The sequence below is a fragment of the Beta vulgaris genome, chromosome 8, assembly GCF_026745355.1.
Source record: "Beta vulgaris subsp. vulgaris cultivar EL10 chromosome 8, EL10.2, whole genome shotgun sequence".
Taxonomy (NCBI): domain Eukaryota; kingdom Viridiplantae; phylum Streptophyta; class Magnoliopsida; order Caryophyllales; family Amaranthaceae; genus Beta; species Beta vulgaris.
This window is the reverse complement of record NC_079209.1, coordinates 26,463,010-26,480,314: the sequence shown is the minus strand read 5'-3', so window position 1 is coordinate 26,480,314 and position 17,305 is coordinate 26,463,010. Positions and strand designations below refer to the sequence as shown.

The 17,305-nt window shown below is 38.3% G+C and overlaps 1 protein-coding gene across 1 annotated transcript; it reads left to right on the top strand.

The window, feature by feature from the left end:
* Positions 1–2,314: 2,314 nt before the first annotated feature.
* LOC104883853 (pyruvate dehydrogenase E1 component subunit beta-3, chloroplastic) lies at positions 2,315–12,640 on the top strand. The gene is made up of 4 exons (XM_048634363.2): positions 2,315–2,649; positions 2,872–2,975; positions 3,250–3,284; positions 11,291–12,640. The coding sequence occupies exons 1-4, from the start codon at positions 2,571–2,573 to the stop codon at positions 12,261–12,263; spliced, it is 1,191 nt and encodes a 396-aa protein (XP_048490320.1). The 5' UTR covers positions 2,315–2,570; the 3' UTR covers positions 12,264–12,640.
* The last annotated feature ends 4,665 nt before the right edge of the window (positions 12,641–17,305 follow it).

The following is a 17,305-nucleotide window of genomic DNA, read 5'->3' as shown; positions in this document are numbered from 1 at the left end:
TTGGGTCTGGATTGACCTGGAAAAAAAGCATGTTATTCTTAATTTGCTTTTCCACGACAGCAACCATCCTAGTCTGAAAATCATTCAAGACGTTTTCCAGATGGGCAGCTATCACCGGACGCTCAAGATTTTCCTGAATGATGGGCTCCCTGCTTTGTCCAGAGAGGTTGACAACGGTAAGGGCCTATCTCTTCCTCTTGGTGGCCTTTCATCGTCCACCGATCTTCCACCCGAATCTCAAAACTCCTGTCCTAGCAACGTTGGATGAGTGACAATTAGTCATTGTTGCGTCTTTCCACAGACGGCGCCAAATGTTACGTAGTGCTAAACTCGCAAAACAATACTATTATCCCCAACAGTAGGTTCTTCGATAGGAGACTTATGCAACAACACCTGGACCCAAACTCGTACCTGAGATCTGCGTTCGAACCTGCAAAAGGGGACCCACCCTGGAGGTTTGGGTGGTATTTTCCCCTCCAAAGCTTAAGTCATGTATCAGGAGTAGAAAAGGAAACTTTTTAGAGAGAGAAGGTAGAGAGAGAGAGAGAGAATTTATGACAGAATAACAGTACACTATTCTGAAAAATGTACCTTTCTCCTGATTTCAAGGACTATTTATAGTGTTTGGAATAATTGATGTACCCTGAGGTCACCCTAATTTGGAAGCACTTGATTGGCTGAGCAATGAAATTATGACACATGACAAGCATTGATCGGAGGGTACACACCATCCACTTTATACTAATGCTTTTTAAATATGCTGGGCCTAAGTACAATTTGGGCCAAAAGGTGGGCTAGTACAATTCTTTATTCAAAAGGTTGTACTTTTCAGCCATATGCCTTTTGGACCCTGTACTTCCTGCAGCAGGGAAGAGACACATGTAGGGACTAGATGAAGCCACATGTTTCGTTTTTAGAGTCGTTGATCTTTAGGCTACAACACAAGGGGTATTTTGATCAAGCTTTGTAAATGAAATTCATAGGCAACTTAGAAATATATAATTGGAAAAGTTGTAAATGCCTTTTTTTTAGTCTACTATGGTCTTGTTTGGCAAATAAAGTTTAGAGTTTGTTGTTAGAGTTTTAACTTTTTGCTCAGCAGATTTGACAACTTTTTTTTTATAAATGTATTTGGTAATAATTAACTGATTGCTAAAAGCTTATTGCTATTTGTTTAAGTAAAATGATATTTATAGACATTTTAATACAATGTGCAGTAGTATTATTAGTGGCAAAAAAGTCATTGGACAAATTTGTACCTAATTCTCTAAAGAAAAAACCCATATTAGAAGCTTTTTCATTTTGAGAGTTTTCATTCCAAAACTCTCTCTAAAACTCTATTTTACCAAACACCCCTTTAAGAGTTTCTGACAGTCAAAACTTTGAAAGTGGTCCAAAACTCTTTTTTTCCTCAAAAACTCTAATTGCCAGACGCCCCCTACATATGTTTTTTGAAATAAAAACCAAAATATTAGAGAAGTTGTAATTCTTAATCATTTTAATTGGGGGTATAATTGTAATAAAGGATGTATATTAAGTACTCTCCTCTTCGTGAAGATTTGGAATTATTTTAGAAAAAGGTAACCCCCTCCCTTGTCCTGACAGGCCCCCATCCTTTCTTTTTATTCCTCTTTCTCCTTTTCCTCCTCCCCTGTTCTGAATTTTTTTTTTTTTACTATTTATCATGGAGCCGACATTTTTTTCGGTTCCATCATAAGGATTTATTCTGTTCTACCATGGTTGAACCAAAATTTTTTGTTTGCTTCCACCATGGTGAAATCGGAATAAATGATCGATTCCACCATGGTCAAAATAAAAATTGGTTCGCTTCATACTAAAAAATTATGAAATTTTTATATTTTTCAGGTAAAAAAATAAAAATGAAAATATAGATGACGTTTACTAAATAAGTATGGTAAATAGCAAGAACAAAAATTATTGGGAAATTTTCTGAGGTATCCTTGAGGTTTGACTTAATTCTCAAAATACCTTTATTGAAATTTGAAGTTCAAAGTTTAAGTTTCAAGGGTACCTTAGGAAATTAATACTCTTGAATTTCGATTGTATGATAAGGGTATTTTGAGCCCAAATACAAAAATAAGAGGTATATGAAAAAATTTCCTAAATATGAGGCATAATTTGAGAATTACTTTAAATATCTGGAATAACTGAGGAAATTTCCCAAAATTATTTGTATCAATATATTGCAACGGAAGAACAAACAAAACAGGAGCAACCTGCTGGCTGCTTGTTATGGTTGGCAAACTAACTTTTAGACTTTCACTAAAACTTGTTTGAAGTAACACCATCAGATATTGCCATATCAGAATTATCATTTTTATAAAACACTGGTGCGCACAAAATCTCAACTCATACTTAAGAAAAAGCGGGCGATAAAAACGAAGTAAGAAAGGAACCCAATTCTCAACATCAATTTATTGTTGTGGCTTCAAACCTGCAAATACACTTCAATTTCTCCGCCCACATCCTTTTTCTCCCTATAAAATTTCATCAATCATCAAGTTTTATTTTTCTCTCTCTCTCCAACTTCTTACCAGTATCAAATCGGAATGGCTGCTACCGTTCAGTCAATTGGCGCTCCATCATCTCTCACTGCCGCTAATGCGATTGATTCTAAAAAATTTCATGGTGGGCGTTTCATTTCTGTTGTTCTTATGTAATTCAATGTGGAATTTGGGTTTTCAGATCTCATTGATTTAAAAAAAATTGTTGGGTTTGATTCTTTTGGTGCTATAAAATCCGGGTCTTTCTTTTTCAGGGTTTTCTTTCAATATTAATGTGTATTGATTGTTCCATTAGTAAGTTTGGGTCTAAAAATTGTGTTTTGATTTGTATTAATTTGGTTTTTAGGAAGAAAAGTGAGCTTTTTGGCAGTAAGATCTGACCTACGTGCCAAATGTGGTTCAATAACTGGCCAATGCAGGACTGGAAATCTGGTTACACATGCTGTGGCTGTGAGTATTTTCTATCAAATTATATGACAATGTATTGTGTTTCATGATGTAAATAAGCAACTAGATGAACTGATATAGACGGGATTCAATCCCAAGTCTTGGGTACCACCCCCACAAGACTACCAACTTATCTAGATGACAAATGATAATGTATTGTTAATTTGTGCAAATAGAGTACTTTTTGCTTATATTAAGCAATTGTGTTGGTTAGTTACATCTTGGAGTTCAAAAATTAAGAAGCTAGTTTAATTTTGTTATTATCTTGTGTATGCAGAGTCCTGCAGCCTCTACTGCATCTTCTAAAACAGGGTATGTCACTGTCTGTTTACCCTAGCACTAAGATTGCAATCTATGTATGATTTTTTATTGTGATTCAGTTGAACCTTTGAAGGTATGGCTACTTCCTGTTGTTCTGGATTTACCCAAATGGTACAATGATGTCTCTAATATGTTTGTGATCTTGGTTTTTTGATTGCTACTACATGTTGCTTACTTCACTGGTGATTAATGTAAGCAACATGTAGTAGCAACCAGAGAACCAAGATCACTAAAGAATACCCTTAGAATGCTTTACAAGGCTTGGTCTTGCATGATTTTCTACCCATTTTGGTGGCCAACTTAACTTCATCATGAAATCTGAAACTTGGTCTAGGGTTCTGCATTAAGTGAAGAATTTTCATCAATTTATCAGCAGCAAAAGAAAAAAAAAATACGGTAGTGTCAGCATTATTCTAGTAAAAACAGCACAAAGGGTTGCAAGTTACTCCTTTTTTTTTAATTGGCACATTTTCCTAGAATGGTTGCTTTTTGTTACTTGCTCTATTGTTTGAACTTTCCTTATATGGAGTACTTAGTCCACCAAAAAGTATAATATTTGCTTTGTTTTGTACGTTTCCTAGCAATTAAGGATTTTTTTTGCTACTTTTCACGTCAAAAAGTAATGCTCCCCACTCTATTTAATGCTAAAGGGGTCAAAAAGTACATTAAAAAAGTTAAAAGGGACATCTGCTAAAATCTAATAAAAACAACAAATCAACAATGTAGCAATTGAAAAACGCACAGGAAATGTGTTCCATTGCTGAATCCTACTAGTAGTTGGAAGTATGTGCAGTAGGGGTAACCAAGTGGTATAACCAAGTGGTAAAAGCACTCATTGGACTTGCAATATATTTGCACACCAATCTACTGCAATCAACCTTAGGATTTTGTCCAAGAAGGCCTTCATACATTTTTTCTTATGCCGAAGTTCCCATTATTGGTTATTTTAGTCCAACCGCCAACCGGTGAACTAATTCTCTGCAGCTCAGCAAGGAACTTGTTGCAGGAATGTTCATTTGCTCGATATCCCTCCTTTTAACATAGTAACTAGCCATGTTCCAGAGAAAGATGGTCTTGATGTTTATCCCACCTATTAACAGGGAAGATCTTGGATTTTAAGTTTGGAGGGGAACAATTCAAGAACAAATTAGACTTGATACACACATTTATCAATCAATTCTTCAAACAAATTGTTTGTGACCACCTAAGTTTAACTTTTATTGTATATAAAGTTATCTTCATCACTAGAAATGTTAATTATAATATCATACTTTATTGATTGTTTTACCATTTTTACGTCTGACACCATTCACATAATTTTTTTTGACCATCTTGTATCATCTATAGGTAGGAAAAATGTAGTCATTTGAAATTTTGTTGAATTTGTTTCCATATATATATATTCTTAATATCAACCTTCTATACTTTTTACTTATACAAAATTAAAGACAATAATGTTCAAAGATGTGCATTGGTCAACTTGTAAAGCAAAATTGGTAAAAGTCAAAAAAGGAGAGGAAATATATTAATAAGGATTTGGAATTTATTTTCTTAAAATACTATGGTTAGAGTTGGAAAAAAAAAAAGAGAGGATTGCTTTCACAAGATAAGAAAAGAAGTAGAAATAGGAAAAGAGACTAGCCATGGCCCATGGGGAATTAATACAAGCGACTAACGAGGGATAGAATATAAAGCATATGCAATAAAACAGAAAGGCATCGAACTCCATACTTCAACACAGCCGCACGGTGAAAAGAACTAAGCTTTGACCACTCCGGCAGCACCTATAACATGAGTTCTACCGTCTACGCACCAGTTCTGATTTCTATAATTTTATTATATAAATGGCTGTCGGATATTGAAAAAAGTATTGGATTTCTTTTAGAGGGCATGTGCCGCCCAAGTGCACTATAGATCCTTCAAATGGACGACAAATGGAATCCCCATCCAGAGGGGCTTCTTTTGAGTGAAGAGTATCCCCAGTTGATAATAAAAGTATGAGTAGTCTCCTCCTTAAGGATCTTCTATGGAAGAAAGAAGAGTTGGCACCAAAATATTGCATGCGGAATAAAATAGATTTCATAAATTGGAGATGACAACATAAAAAACCCAAGTTTCTTAGAGTCCAACTTTTGAACCTAGTTGGGATCTTTCCAATCCAGGTTGTTTATTGATTGTAATTCAGATTTTTTGTGTGAAGATAAATATCGAAAAGGAATCAAGGATGAAAGCTTCATCTGAATCAATCTCACCATTACACTTCATGTGCTATATTTTGTAACAAAGTGGAGATTGGTACTATTGGTTACCGAATACATCAAGTGTGCGTTATAGACCTATATGATGGGATTAGGCTTTTGTAGAAGTGGGCAAGCCTAATATATGTTATGTAACTTCGGCTTGGGTTTGTTTATGTGTGGCCTTTGTTACTTATGGTATAAACTACTCCGTGATGTAATTTCTATCTGCAACAGTTTGCTTCTTTGAAACTATATTATGCCTCTCTAAGCTATATGGTGGGCTTGATTGACATTAACTCTAATGTTAGCTTTAAAATATCCTTATTCCGCATAAACAATTTGCTAATACATTATGCTTCTAAACAGTCTGTTTGATAGGTGACACAAAATGATTATAAGGGTAACAACTTATAGTGTATTTTTGCAAGAACAATCATATGTCAATATCACATGGTAATGAAAGTTCATCCGTAAACATGTGACCTTCATAATATGTTTCATTACTAGTCAATACAACCTCTCAACATGGTAAATGATGAAAATGAAATGTGGTGAAATGAGATGCTTCACAATTTCCATGCAAACTAACATGAGAATTCACTAACAAAATTATACTAAAACTCATTACTATGAGATATGTGATAGGTTTTGAATGATTTAATATTGAAGTATAAGACCTCCTTAAATAGACATACAAAGGTAATCTAGAATAAGATAAGTAGCAGACTAAGTATTGAAAGCAAGATAACAACTTGCTATTTCTGTGTTACGTATAAGGATACTGAATAACAATATAGACTAGGATAGATTACATTTGACTGAAACTAACTACCTAGATTAACATAACCATAATAGTGAATAAGGATATTCTCTAATTATTCCTTAATACACCCTAGCAAGATGGACGGTCGTCGGGCAAGACTGATCTTGAAAAGCAGATTAGAGAAGCGTGTATAAGCAATGGGTTTAGTTAGAGCATCAACAAGTTGATTATCGTCGGAGATATGTTGAACTCGAAGTGCTCCAAGCTGCACATTTTCACGCACAAAATGGAAGGCCAAAGCAAGATGCTTCATACGGGAGTGGAAAATTGGATTTTTGGAGTAGTGAGTTGCACTCAAGTTGTCACTGTATATATTTGGAATATGATCTAACGTGACGTTAAGTTCAGATTGAAGTGATTGTAACCATAATATTTCTGCAATAGTAGAAGCTACAACACGAAATTCGGCCTCCCCGGAAGATTGCGCTAAACCTTGTTGTTTCTTTGAACTCCATTACAAGGGATTGCGACCAAGATAAACAATATAACCACTGATTGAAACCTAATTATCAGGATCACTGGCCCAATCCGCATCGGTGAAGGCATGTAAGTTGAGAGGAGAACTACGATGGAGAGTGATGCCATGATCAAGAGTACCATTCGAGTAATGAAGTAGGCGGCGAAGAGCAACCCAATGTAGAGTTGTGGGTTTGTGCATGAATTAAGATAGACGGTTGACGACAAATGCAACGTCCATGCGAGTCAATGGTAAGTATTGTAAGCTACCATCCAAGGCTCGATATTCGGTGGGATGGGGAAGAGGTGAACCTCCATTAAGTGTAAGTGGTGGATGAGAAACCATTGGAGTAGAAACAGCCTTAGCATGAGACATTTTTGCACAAGCTAACAAATCCCGGATATATTTCTTTTGACTTAGAAATAAGCCTTGTGCATGAGGTAACATGTTTTTACACCAAGAAAATAAGATAAAAACCCCAAATCCTTCAAAGAGAATTTCGTAGCAAGACAAGTGATAAATTCTTGTAAAGCATTAGGGGAAGTACCAGTGACGATTAAATCATCAACATAAACGAGCTAAGTAGAAGACTTGACCATGCTTGCGGTAAATGAATAAAGATGGGTCGATAATGGAATTTGTGAACCCAAAGGAGAGAAGATATGTACGCAGCTCATGGTGCCATGCTCGAGGTGCTTGTTTAAGGCCATACATAGCTTTACATAATTTGCATACATGAGTTGGATGATCTTTGTCAGACATATAAACATCCTCCGGTATAAAAATGCATTGTTGATGTCTAATTGCCGAATGGACCAACCGCGGGTAACAGCAAGAGAGAGCATCAAACGGAATGTGGTGGGCTTTATCACGGGGCTAAAAGGTCTCCGAGAAATCGATACCCTGACGCTGGTGAAAACCTTTAGCCACGAGACGGGCTTTGTAGCGTTCCAGAGAACCATCTGACTTGTATTTGAGACGATAGACCCATTTGCAACCGACTTAGTTTTGAGATGAGCTAGTGGGAACGAGGTCCCAAGTGTGATTGCAGGTTAAGGCATCATGTTTGGCCGTTATGGCAGCACACCATTGAGGGTCTTTCTAAGGCTTGAGTGATGTTTGTTGGTTTAGTGGGTGAATGTGTAGTGGTGATATGATGATCATATTTTGGGTTGGGTTTGGTGATTTTGTTTTGTAGTCGGGTGATAATGGTGCGAGGGGGACGGGAAGGAGGGGGAGGAGGTGGGGGAGGAGGTGGTGGTGGTGGTGAGGGTGGGGCAAAAGCATTTAGTGCATTTAGTGGTGGCGAGGGAGATGGCGAATTTGGTGGTTGACGTGTTGTGCATGGAGCTCCAACATTGGGGGTTGTATAGTAGGTATTATGGGTAGATTAATAACACACCAATCATCCACCGAGGAGCCATGTAATGGAGTATTTTCAGTGCACAAATCAGAAAAAGAAAACACATCTTCTATGAATTTCACATGTCTTGATGTACGAATGCGATAAGTGGGAGGATGCAAACAATAGTAGGCAATTTAGCTCGGGGAATACCCAACAAAGACACAAGGTAAGATCGAGGGTCGAGTTGGTGAGATGAATATGGTCTAAGCCACGAGTAGCATAGACAACCAAAATTTCGAAGTTTATGATAGTTGGGCGAAATATCAAAAAGCTTGAGATAGGGTGATTGATGATTGAGGGTAGGGGTGGGAAGTCGATTTATGAGATAGGTGACAGTAGCAAAGGCATGAGGCCATAAGGTGAGGGGAAGTTTGGCATGAGTGAGCAAAGTGAGGCCAATGTTTGTGACTTTTTTTCGGAATAACTATTATGTTCGGGAGTATGTGGGGGAGAGGTAAGATGAGAGATGCCATGAGAGGAGAGATAAGGGGTAATTTTTTCATATTCACCACCATTATAAAAAAATAGTAAGGACGGACCACTTAAAAAATTTCGAACTAGAGCTTGATAACGTGAGAAAATATCATAGGTGTCTGACTTTTTCTTCATGGGATAAAACCAGACATACTTGGTAAAATGATCTACAAATATGACATAGTATTTCAGCTTATCATGAGAGTAAATAGGTGAAGTCCAAGTGGAAACATCTGAAAAAATAAGTTCATGTGGAGCACTAGACGTGAGAGATGTCATAGAAAATGGCAATTTGTGGCTTTTATTCATATTGCATGATTTACAATGAGACATAGAAAAATCAGAAATTGCTAAATTGAAAATGGAATTTAATGTCCTAAGAATAGAAAAGGAGGGATGGCATAGACGGTGATGCCAATCATGCTTGGGTAGTTTGAGAGATGTGTAGACTTGAGGTGGACTTGGATGCCATTCATAAACACCGGCTGTGGAGGAGGATGGTTCCTTTCAGAAGCTCCTTAACACGAAAACAAGATGATAAGAACTCAATACTAGTATTTTTTTCTCGACAAAATTGAGAGATGGAAAGGATATTACTAAAGATGGAAGGGACATGTAAGATATTAGAAAAATGAAATTGTGTAGAAGATGTAGGGAGAGAGAGAGATAAATGACCAGTGTGTTGGATGGGAAGAGTAGAGCCATCACCTATGCCATTTTCCTCTCTGTGCTATCATATGGAGCATGGAGTGATAAATTGGCGAGGTCATTAGTAACATGGTGCGAGGCACCACTGCCCAAAACCCAAGCACAAGATGAAGGCGTGCTTGCAGTGACAACATGAGCTTGTGGGGCATGGAAAGTAGCTGGAGAACTTGGAGGCATGACACGAGCAAGAGTAGGCACTTGAATGGAGGGAAATTGATTCTTGAAGGTTGGACAATGACTGACTCACTGAGTGACCTTCTTCACGACACCATTGACATTTTCTGAGATACGGGTGGGGTTGGCGAGGAGCCTGATCATGGCGAGTAGAAGGTGGTGGGTTAGGAGTACGATGGTTGGTGTTAGCTTTACCACGATATTGAGCGGCATCCACGGTGGCACGGAATAAGGATGATGGTGTTTTTGTGGAAGTGGCCATGAGCTCTTTGGTAATAAGTTTCTCGTGGAGTTCTTCGAACAATATCGGAGTATCTCGGGCATTTACGACATCAATGACAGATTTGTATTGCTCATAATCTAGACCAAGTAAGATTTTGTTAATAATATCTTCATGATCCATGGGTTTGCCCATGGATGCAAGACGATCAATGCATTGTTTTATAGCTTGCATATAGGAAGTAATGGATTGAGTGGTGTGAGTAATTTGACTGAGATGGTTTTTTATTTGCTTAAAGTGGCCTTTAGAAGGGTTTGCTTAGATGGAGCAAAGAACAAACCATGCATCATGACCGATTGCCGTTTGAGACACAAGAGGAACGAGGTCAGGAGAGAGAGTGCCAACAATAGCGTCAAACACTAAGCGATCTTGGCGGAACCAAGTGAGGGCAGCGGGATTAGCCACGGAAAAACCATCGGAGGTGACGAGGTGGGAGGAGAGGGGTAGCTGCCATCAACAAACTTCCATATGTTGTAGCCGAGGAGAGTTACTTGAAGGTGAGTTTTCCAAGCAATGTAATTTATAGAAGTTAACTTAATGGAGTTATGAACTTGAATTAAAGTAAAAGGTTTGGAGGGATCAGCATGGTTGGGTATGACAGTGTCGTGTACCATGATGGCTGATGGAGTTGAGGAGGCAAAAAAAAAAAAAAAGGGGAGGATCTAAAAGCTTGATACCATATAAGATATGTGATAGGTTTTGGATAATTTAATATTGAAGTATAAGACCTCCTTAAATAGGCATACAAAGGTAACCTAGAATAAGATAAGTAGCAGACTAAGTATTCAAAGCAAGATAACAGCTTGCTATTTCTATTCTACGTATAAGGATACAGAATAACAATATAGACTAGGATAGATTACATTTGACTGAAACTAACTACTTAGATTTACATAACCATAACAGAGAATAAGAATATTCTCTAATTATTCCTTAATAATTACCACCTGTCAGTCGATGTGCAAATATACTTGAATTGTGCTATACAGTATATTTTAGTCAATTTGATTGTGTTCAGATCACGATATATTAGGATTTTGCTTCTTGGTGCTAGGTTAAGCTTTACTTTTTTTATGTTTTTGCATATCTTCTTAGAAGTACACATTACCTTCCAGTTGATCCCTTTCCTACGTCATTACTGTATTGATCATCTGCATTTATTGGCGGCATGATTATGTCTACAATATGAATGTTCTGCTTGTATCTAATAGTCTTAGCCATCTAAAATAGCAATGATAGTAATTCATCTGAAATCCTTTGCTTGAAACTATGAACTTTATTAAATCACTTGTGCTTTGTTACTTACTCATTTATCTCTACAAATTACTGTGTGGGAAATATTATGTATACTATTGTTCAACTGAACTCCATCTATGCAAACTATACTACAGCTGTTCTTGCTGTTTCATTTTTCTGAAATTTCATTGGATTGTCAGGCATGAGGTTTTGCTCTTTGAAGCACTCCGTGAAGGTCTTGATGAGGAGATGCAAAGGGATGCTCGTGTTTGTGTCATGGGTGAAGATGTAGGTCACTATGGGGGATCTTACAAGGTGACTAAAGGAATGGCTACAAAGTATGGAGATCTTAGAGTTCTTGACACACCAATTGCAGAAAATTCCTTCACGGGGATGGGCATCGGAGCTGCCATGACTGGTCTAAGGCCTGTTATTGAGGGAATGAACATGGGATTCCTTCTGTTGGCATTCAATCAAATCTCAAACAACTGTGGCATGCTGCATTACACTTCTGGGGGCCAATTTACCATCCCTGTGGTCATCCGTGGGCCTGGTGGTGTTGGGCGGCAATTGGGGGCTGAGCATTCACAACGTCTTGAGTCTTACTTCCAATCAATCCCTGGTATCCAAATGGTTGCATGCTCTACCCCTTACAATGCTAAAGGACTGATGAAAGCCGCAATCAGGAGTGAGAACCCTGTTATTCTTTTTGAGCATGTCCTGCTTTACAACCTCAAGGAGAGAATTCCTGATGAAGAATATGTTCTATCACTGGAAGAAGCAGAGATGGTAAGGCCTGGAGAGCATATTACCATTTTAACCTATTCCCGAATGAGATACCATGTCATGCAGGCAGCCAAGACATTGGTCAACAAGGGCTATGACCCTGAGGTGATCGATATTCGCTCATTAAAACCTTTCGATTTGTACACAATTGGGAACTCGATCAAGAAAACTCACAGAGTGCTGATTGTCGAAGAGTGCATGAGAACAGGTGGCATCGGTGCCAGTTTGACAGCGGCTATTAATGAAAATTTCAATGATTATCTAGATGCCCCAATCGTATGTTTGTCATCTCAAGATGTCCCTACTCCTTATGCTGGCACTTTGGAAGAATGGACTGTGGTTCAACCTGCTCAAATAGTTACTGCAGTTGAGCAGCTGTGCAGGTAAGAACACATACAGTGGAACTTGATCTTCTTCTCTCTCATCCTCCCTCCTGTCTATCATTCCTTTAGCAATTGGAATTTATATGCATCTTAGTACTTAGCACACTCGTGTCGTTTAATATTGCTGCTACGAGTTAGTTGTTCCTACTTCCTAGTTCATTTCATTAACAATTTCGTGTTCCTACTTCCTAGTTCATTTCATTAACAATTTCTGTCTGCCAAAGAAGAATTTATACTTACAGTGCTTCGAGGTACAATTTTTTGGAGTATCTGCTAAGTCGTCGGAATTGTTCTTAAAGGTTATTGTAATTGAAACTGAAGGAGTTTCTTTATGTTTGTCATCTCAAGAAGTTGCTTATGAAGCTCTGCTTAAATTGTTCATATCTCATGTCACTAAAACATGCATAATACTGCTCTATCTTTCGGCAAATTAGCGCAATCAGCGAACATATCACAAATGATAATATTTGCTGGATAATATAAATGGGTAAAGTATTACAAGACTCGACATGAAGCCGTGATCAGTGGAGAAAGATATACCACTTGGTATGTGCTCGATTCAGTTCAATGAGCTGACGAGGATACTTTGTTTTTGTTTTGGACTTCACTTCATAATCTACCAAGATAATCAACTTCACCCAAACAAAGCGTAAAAGAAAAGGAAAAAAAACAAGAATGTTGATGAAGCTTCCAAACACGGAGTTCGAGTAGCATTATTAAGAGTTACACAAAGATGAGTGAGAGGATAGGAGAGGAGAGAATAGCTTAAAGTTAGGCATATCCAAACCTGATCCGATCTGAAAACATGATTCTAATTAGACCCGAGTTTATCGAGTTTTACGATTATTTGACCCCAAAGCAAATATGATTCGAACTGAACTTGACAAGATTTCGTGTCAGCACAGGACTCCGAGTCAACCCAATGGGCTCCCACATTTGCATATCTTGTTTCGCAGGTCTCACGTCATTATAGAATCATACTAGGTTCGTGAAAAATATAATGTATGGCACTTTTTAATAATAGAGTTATAATTTAAAATTTGACATAATTAATGCCGAGTTATAAACAATATTGATAATGGAGAATCACATGGGAGCCCAATGGTTGGAGCTCCCACCTCAGTTCGAGTCTCATTAACCCTAAATTTGGGGTGTTTGAGTGGATATTTGCTTGTGGGTATGAATCCCTACTTTCCTTCCTACGCCATACTCAGCTGTTGAAATATCATTGAGTAGTGATTGCACTCGCCATTGCAACTTAATCATAGAATCAGACTCGCAAAACACACTATCATGGTGCAACTCATCAAATTTGGGTCCTTGGAATCTCAACTTCAAAATCAAAGCAATGTCCTGGTGCATGTCTCTCTCAATATATCACCATGTTCGAAGCTCAAACTTCGTGGCAGACTTACTAGCAAAGCAAGGGTTACATAGAAAATCTGAAATTTCAGCTTGGGTGTAGTTCAAAATGGCTTTTCACTCTAAGTTGTATCAATCTGATTCACTACTATGTAGCCCATCTTTTTTTTTTTTTTTTTTGACATCAAGTTAATTTGCATTAATTAAAATTGAAAGTACAACCTAATGCTAGTACATCAACATAGATGACAGAGCAAATGAAGCTTCGTACATACCCTACGAAAGAAAAACAAACTATTACATAACAACTTAGCCTAATCTCGAGCAAAGCGATGAGGATGGGGGACAAAGGTCTTGATGAAACAGACCTAAAATGAGAGAGAACCTGTTGAAAGGCAGCACAAAACCGATCTTCAAAAGGAGATTGCCGCAATGCAGCTAGTAACTTCGAAAGTGCACTAACCACAAAATCCCAAGGGCCTTGAACAGAAACACCTTCCTGGGATTCCACTGATGAAAGTAACCAAGAAATCACCTCCTGTGGTGACTTCTGACCCTTAAACAAGGGTAACCAGAGTTTAGTCTCGCAAGACTGAAACTCGAAATGCGTGGAGGACATAACTTGCTCCAAATTAAATTGGAGGGCCTCCCACAAGATGCATTTTTGAGGTGTGATGACGGCAAAGGTCATCACTGTAAAAGTAGGCGACTTATAAAAATAAAATCACCCAATCGACGGATTCGAAAAGCCGTCTTTGCAATCACAAACCTAGAAGATCTAACCACAACAGGAATCAAAAGATCACACCTCTACGTACCCAATACTGCAACCCTAGATAATCATAACTAGATCTGAATAACCCTAAATAAAACTTAGAAAAAGAACAGAAGCAAGAAACCCAAAACAAAACCACAACCAGTACATGATAGAAGGATACCACACCAAAACCAGCACCACACAAACTGCAGAATCTTCACGGCCGACGACGGAGTCCTGAGCGAGCCAACAAACCGACACCTGAACACTAGAGGGGAACGGGAAGGGGACACTAATACTAAAGCTCAAAACAGAGCAGGGGTATGGGGAGGGGAACCTAGAACTAACCACTGTGACACGAACAGGGGGTCCGGGAAGGGGAAAACTAAACCTAACTTCACGCACTAAAAAACAGGGGTATGGGGAGGGGGAACTAACCCTAAAACTAGGACAACGCAGGGGACTCACGGCACACAGGGAAACTGGATGACACTGTGGTGGGCAATACGACACAGACTCGACGACAGGGACGGGGGAGGGAGGCGATGAGGACAACTCGGGGAGAGGGAGGGAGGCGATGAGGACAACTCGGGGAGAGGGAGGGAAGGACGACTGGAAACAGGGTTTGTAGGAGGCTAAAAACTGACGGGAAGGGGACCGACGACGGAGGGGTACACGCCGGAAGACAGACGGACGGAAGCTACGGAGGACGACGGGGCGGGGGGAGTAAAACAACGAAAGGAAAACCAAACTAACCTAGAAACTGAAGAAAACGACAAGCTAACCTTCGGAAAGGATGGCAGCAGGCTCGCCGGCGGCTAAGAGTGCGGCGCGGTGTTCCGACCGGCCACCGGCGAGCCTGTGTGGGCGGTGTAGTTTTGGAGTTTTTAGGGTTAGGGTTTTGGGTGAGTCTAGAGAGAGAGCGGCTTTAGAAGTGTTATTTGTAGGTAGCCCATCTTGAAGCTTGGCCTATGGCCCATTAATAAAACTACAACTTATCAAAAAGAAAAAATTGGGCTATTTTTTTATACTTAAAAATGGGCTAATTATTACTTAAATATATAAGCTAAGATATAATATACACAAAAACCATACTCTATACATTACTTCACTATATAAGCTAAGATATAATATACACACCAAGTTGTAATTGGTCTAGTGGTAAGGAGAGAACCTTTCCAACCTCAAGGTTGGGGGTTCAATCCCCACTAGAGGCACTTTGAGAATAGGAATTCCTCTTACCCTTCCCCCTTACTCTCAAGTGTCCGACCCAGTAAAACCCCGTGTAAGAATTCCTCTTACCTTTCCCCCTTACTCTCAAGTGTCTGGCCCATTAAAACCCGAACGGGGTTCGAGCCACTTCTTCTTACAAAAAAAAAGAAAGAAAGATATAATATGCACAAAAACGATTTTAATATTTAAAAGTATTTAAAAGTTTTTTTTACCATTCAAACTTTAATTACTTATTTTATCTAGCATAGTACTACTCTACTAGTAATTAAAATCCATAAAACTCCATTATTAAAGCCCTTTCTAAAATTTCAGAAACAATAAAATTATAAATGATACATATTGATTAAGCATTCAAGAGCATTCAAAGAAAGAAACAAGAACAAAGAAAGAGAACATAAGTTGTTTGTTACAAACCGGTTCAATTAGATTGAACAACCACCACTTTCACTAACCAAATACCACCAATCTAAGATCAAGTTATAACAATAAGCTTCTAACTTGCATCTACTTTGAGTTTCATCCACCAATTCAACGATTAAGTGAAAGAATTAAGCAAAGATTTGACAAAGGCCAAACTGACCGAAAGAAGCAATAAGCACACAGCTTAATGTTTTGAGTGTAACTCTCTCAATTTTTGAGTCAAATGACTTAATTCCAAAAAGAGTACAAAGCTAACATATTTGTTTACCTTGTGTCCAAAATTCGGCTGATTTGGACCACAGAGCTACCAACTAAGCTAATAAAAACATGAAACAAAAATTACAACTGTCCAGCACACTTCCTACAAACTAGCTTAGATTCTATTGGAAGTTACAAAACAGAAAACTACCAATAGGATACTAAAGTAAACATATTAAACTATTACTCCTCAAAAGCTTGTCCATTTGCAGTAGAATGATTGTTGCCCAAAAGCTTCAAAGAGAAGCTAGGACGACGCTGGAGCTGGGCAGCAGCATACCTTGCCTTGAAGCTTCTCTTTCTCATTGGATGGACTTCGCTTGCCCATGTGAACTTCATTGGCTTCTCACTTCTCCAAGCTTCAATTCAGTAGGAGGTGGCACCAAAAGCAGCAAAAACACTCCTAAATGCTTAAAAACCGGATTACATAAGCTTATACTAGCTTAACTCTTAAAGCATGATTAACTAACTTAAGCATGTACTTAGGCTACTAATCACTTACTAAACTTGATTACCAATACATAATGATGTTTAAGGTGTCATTAAGTATTATAATCTTGCTTAAGTAGAGATTAACATAGGATTAGCCTAATCAAGTTGCTTAAGTAAGGTTTTAGAATAAACCGAGCTAGTTAGGCTTAGAAATTGAACCTCCTTTACCATGTTCTCCTTTTGATCATGTAGAAGAAGACCTTGGTTGCTTGAACTAGATGCTCCTGCATCATTCTCCTCAGGTTCGAAAAGGTCTTCTTGTAACTTAGAATCATCTGCAAGATATGGAGCTAAATCACCAACATTGAATGTAGCTGAGATGTTTCCCATTTCATCTGGCAATTCTATCTTGTATGCATTGTTGTTGATCTTCTCTAGCACTTTGAAAGGACCATCACTTCGTGGCATTAGCTTGTTCTTCCTCCTTGTAGGAAATCTTCTTCCTTAGATGTAACCACACTAGATTCACCTGGTTGTAAAGAACTTCTTCCTGTGCTTGTTTGCTCGAACCTTGTACGCTTCAT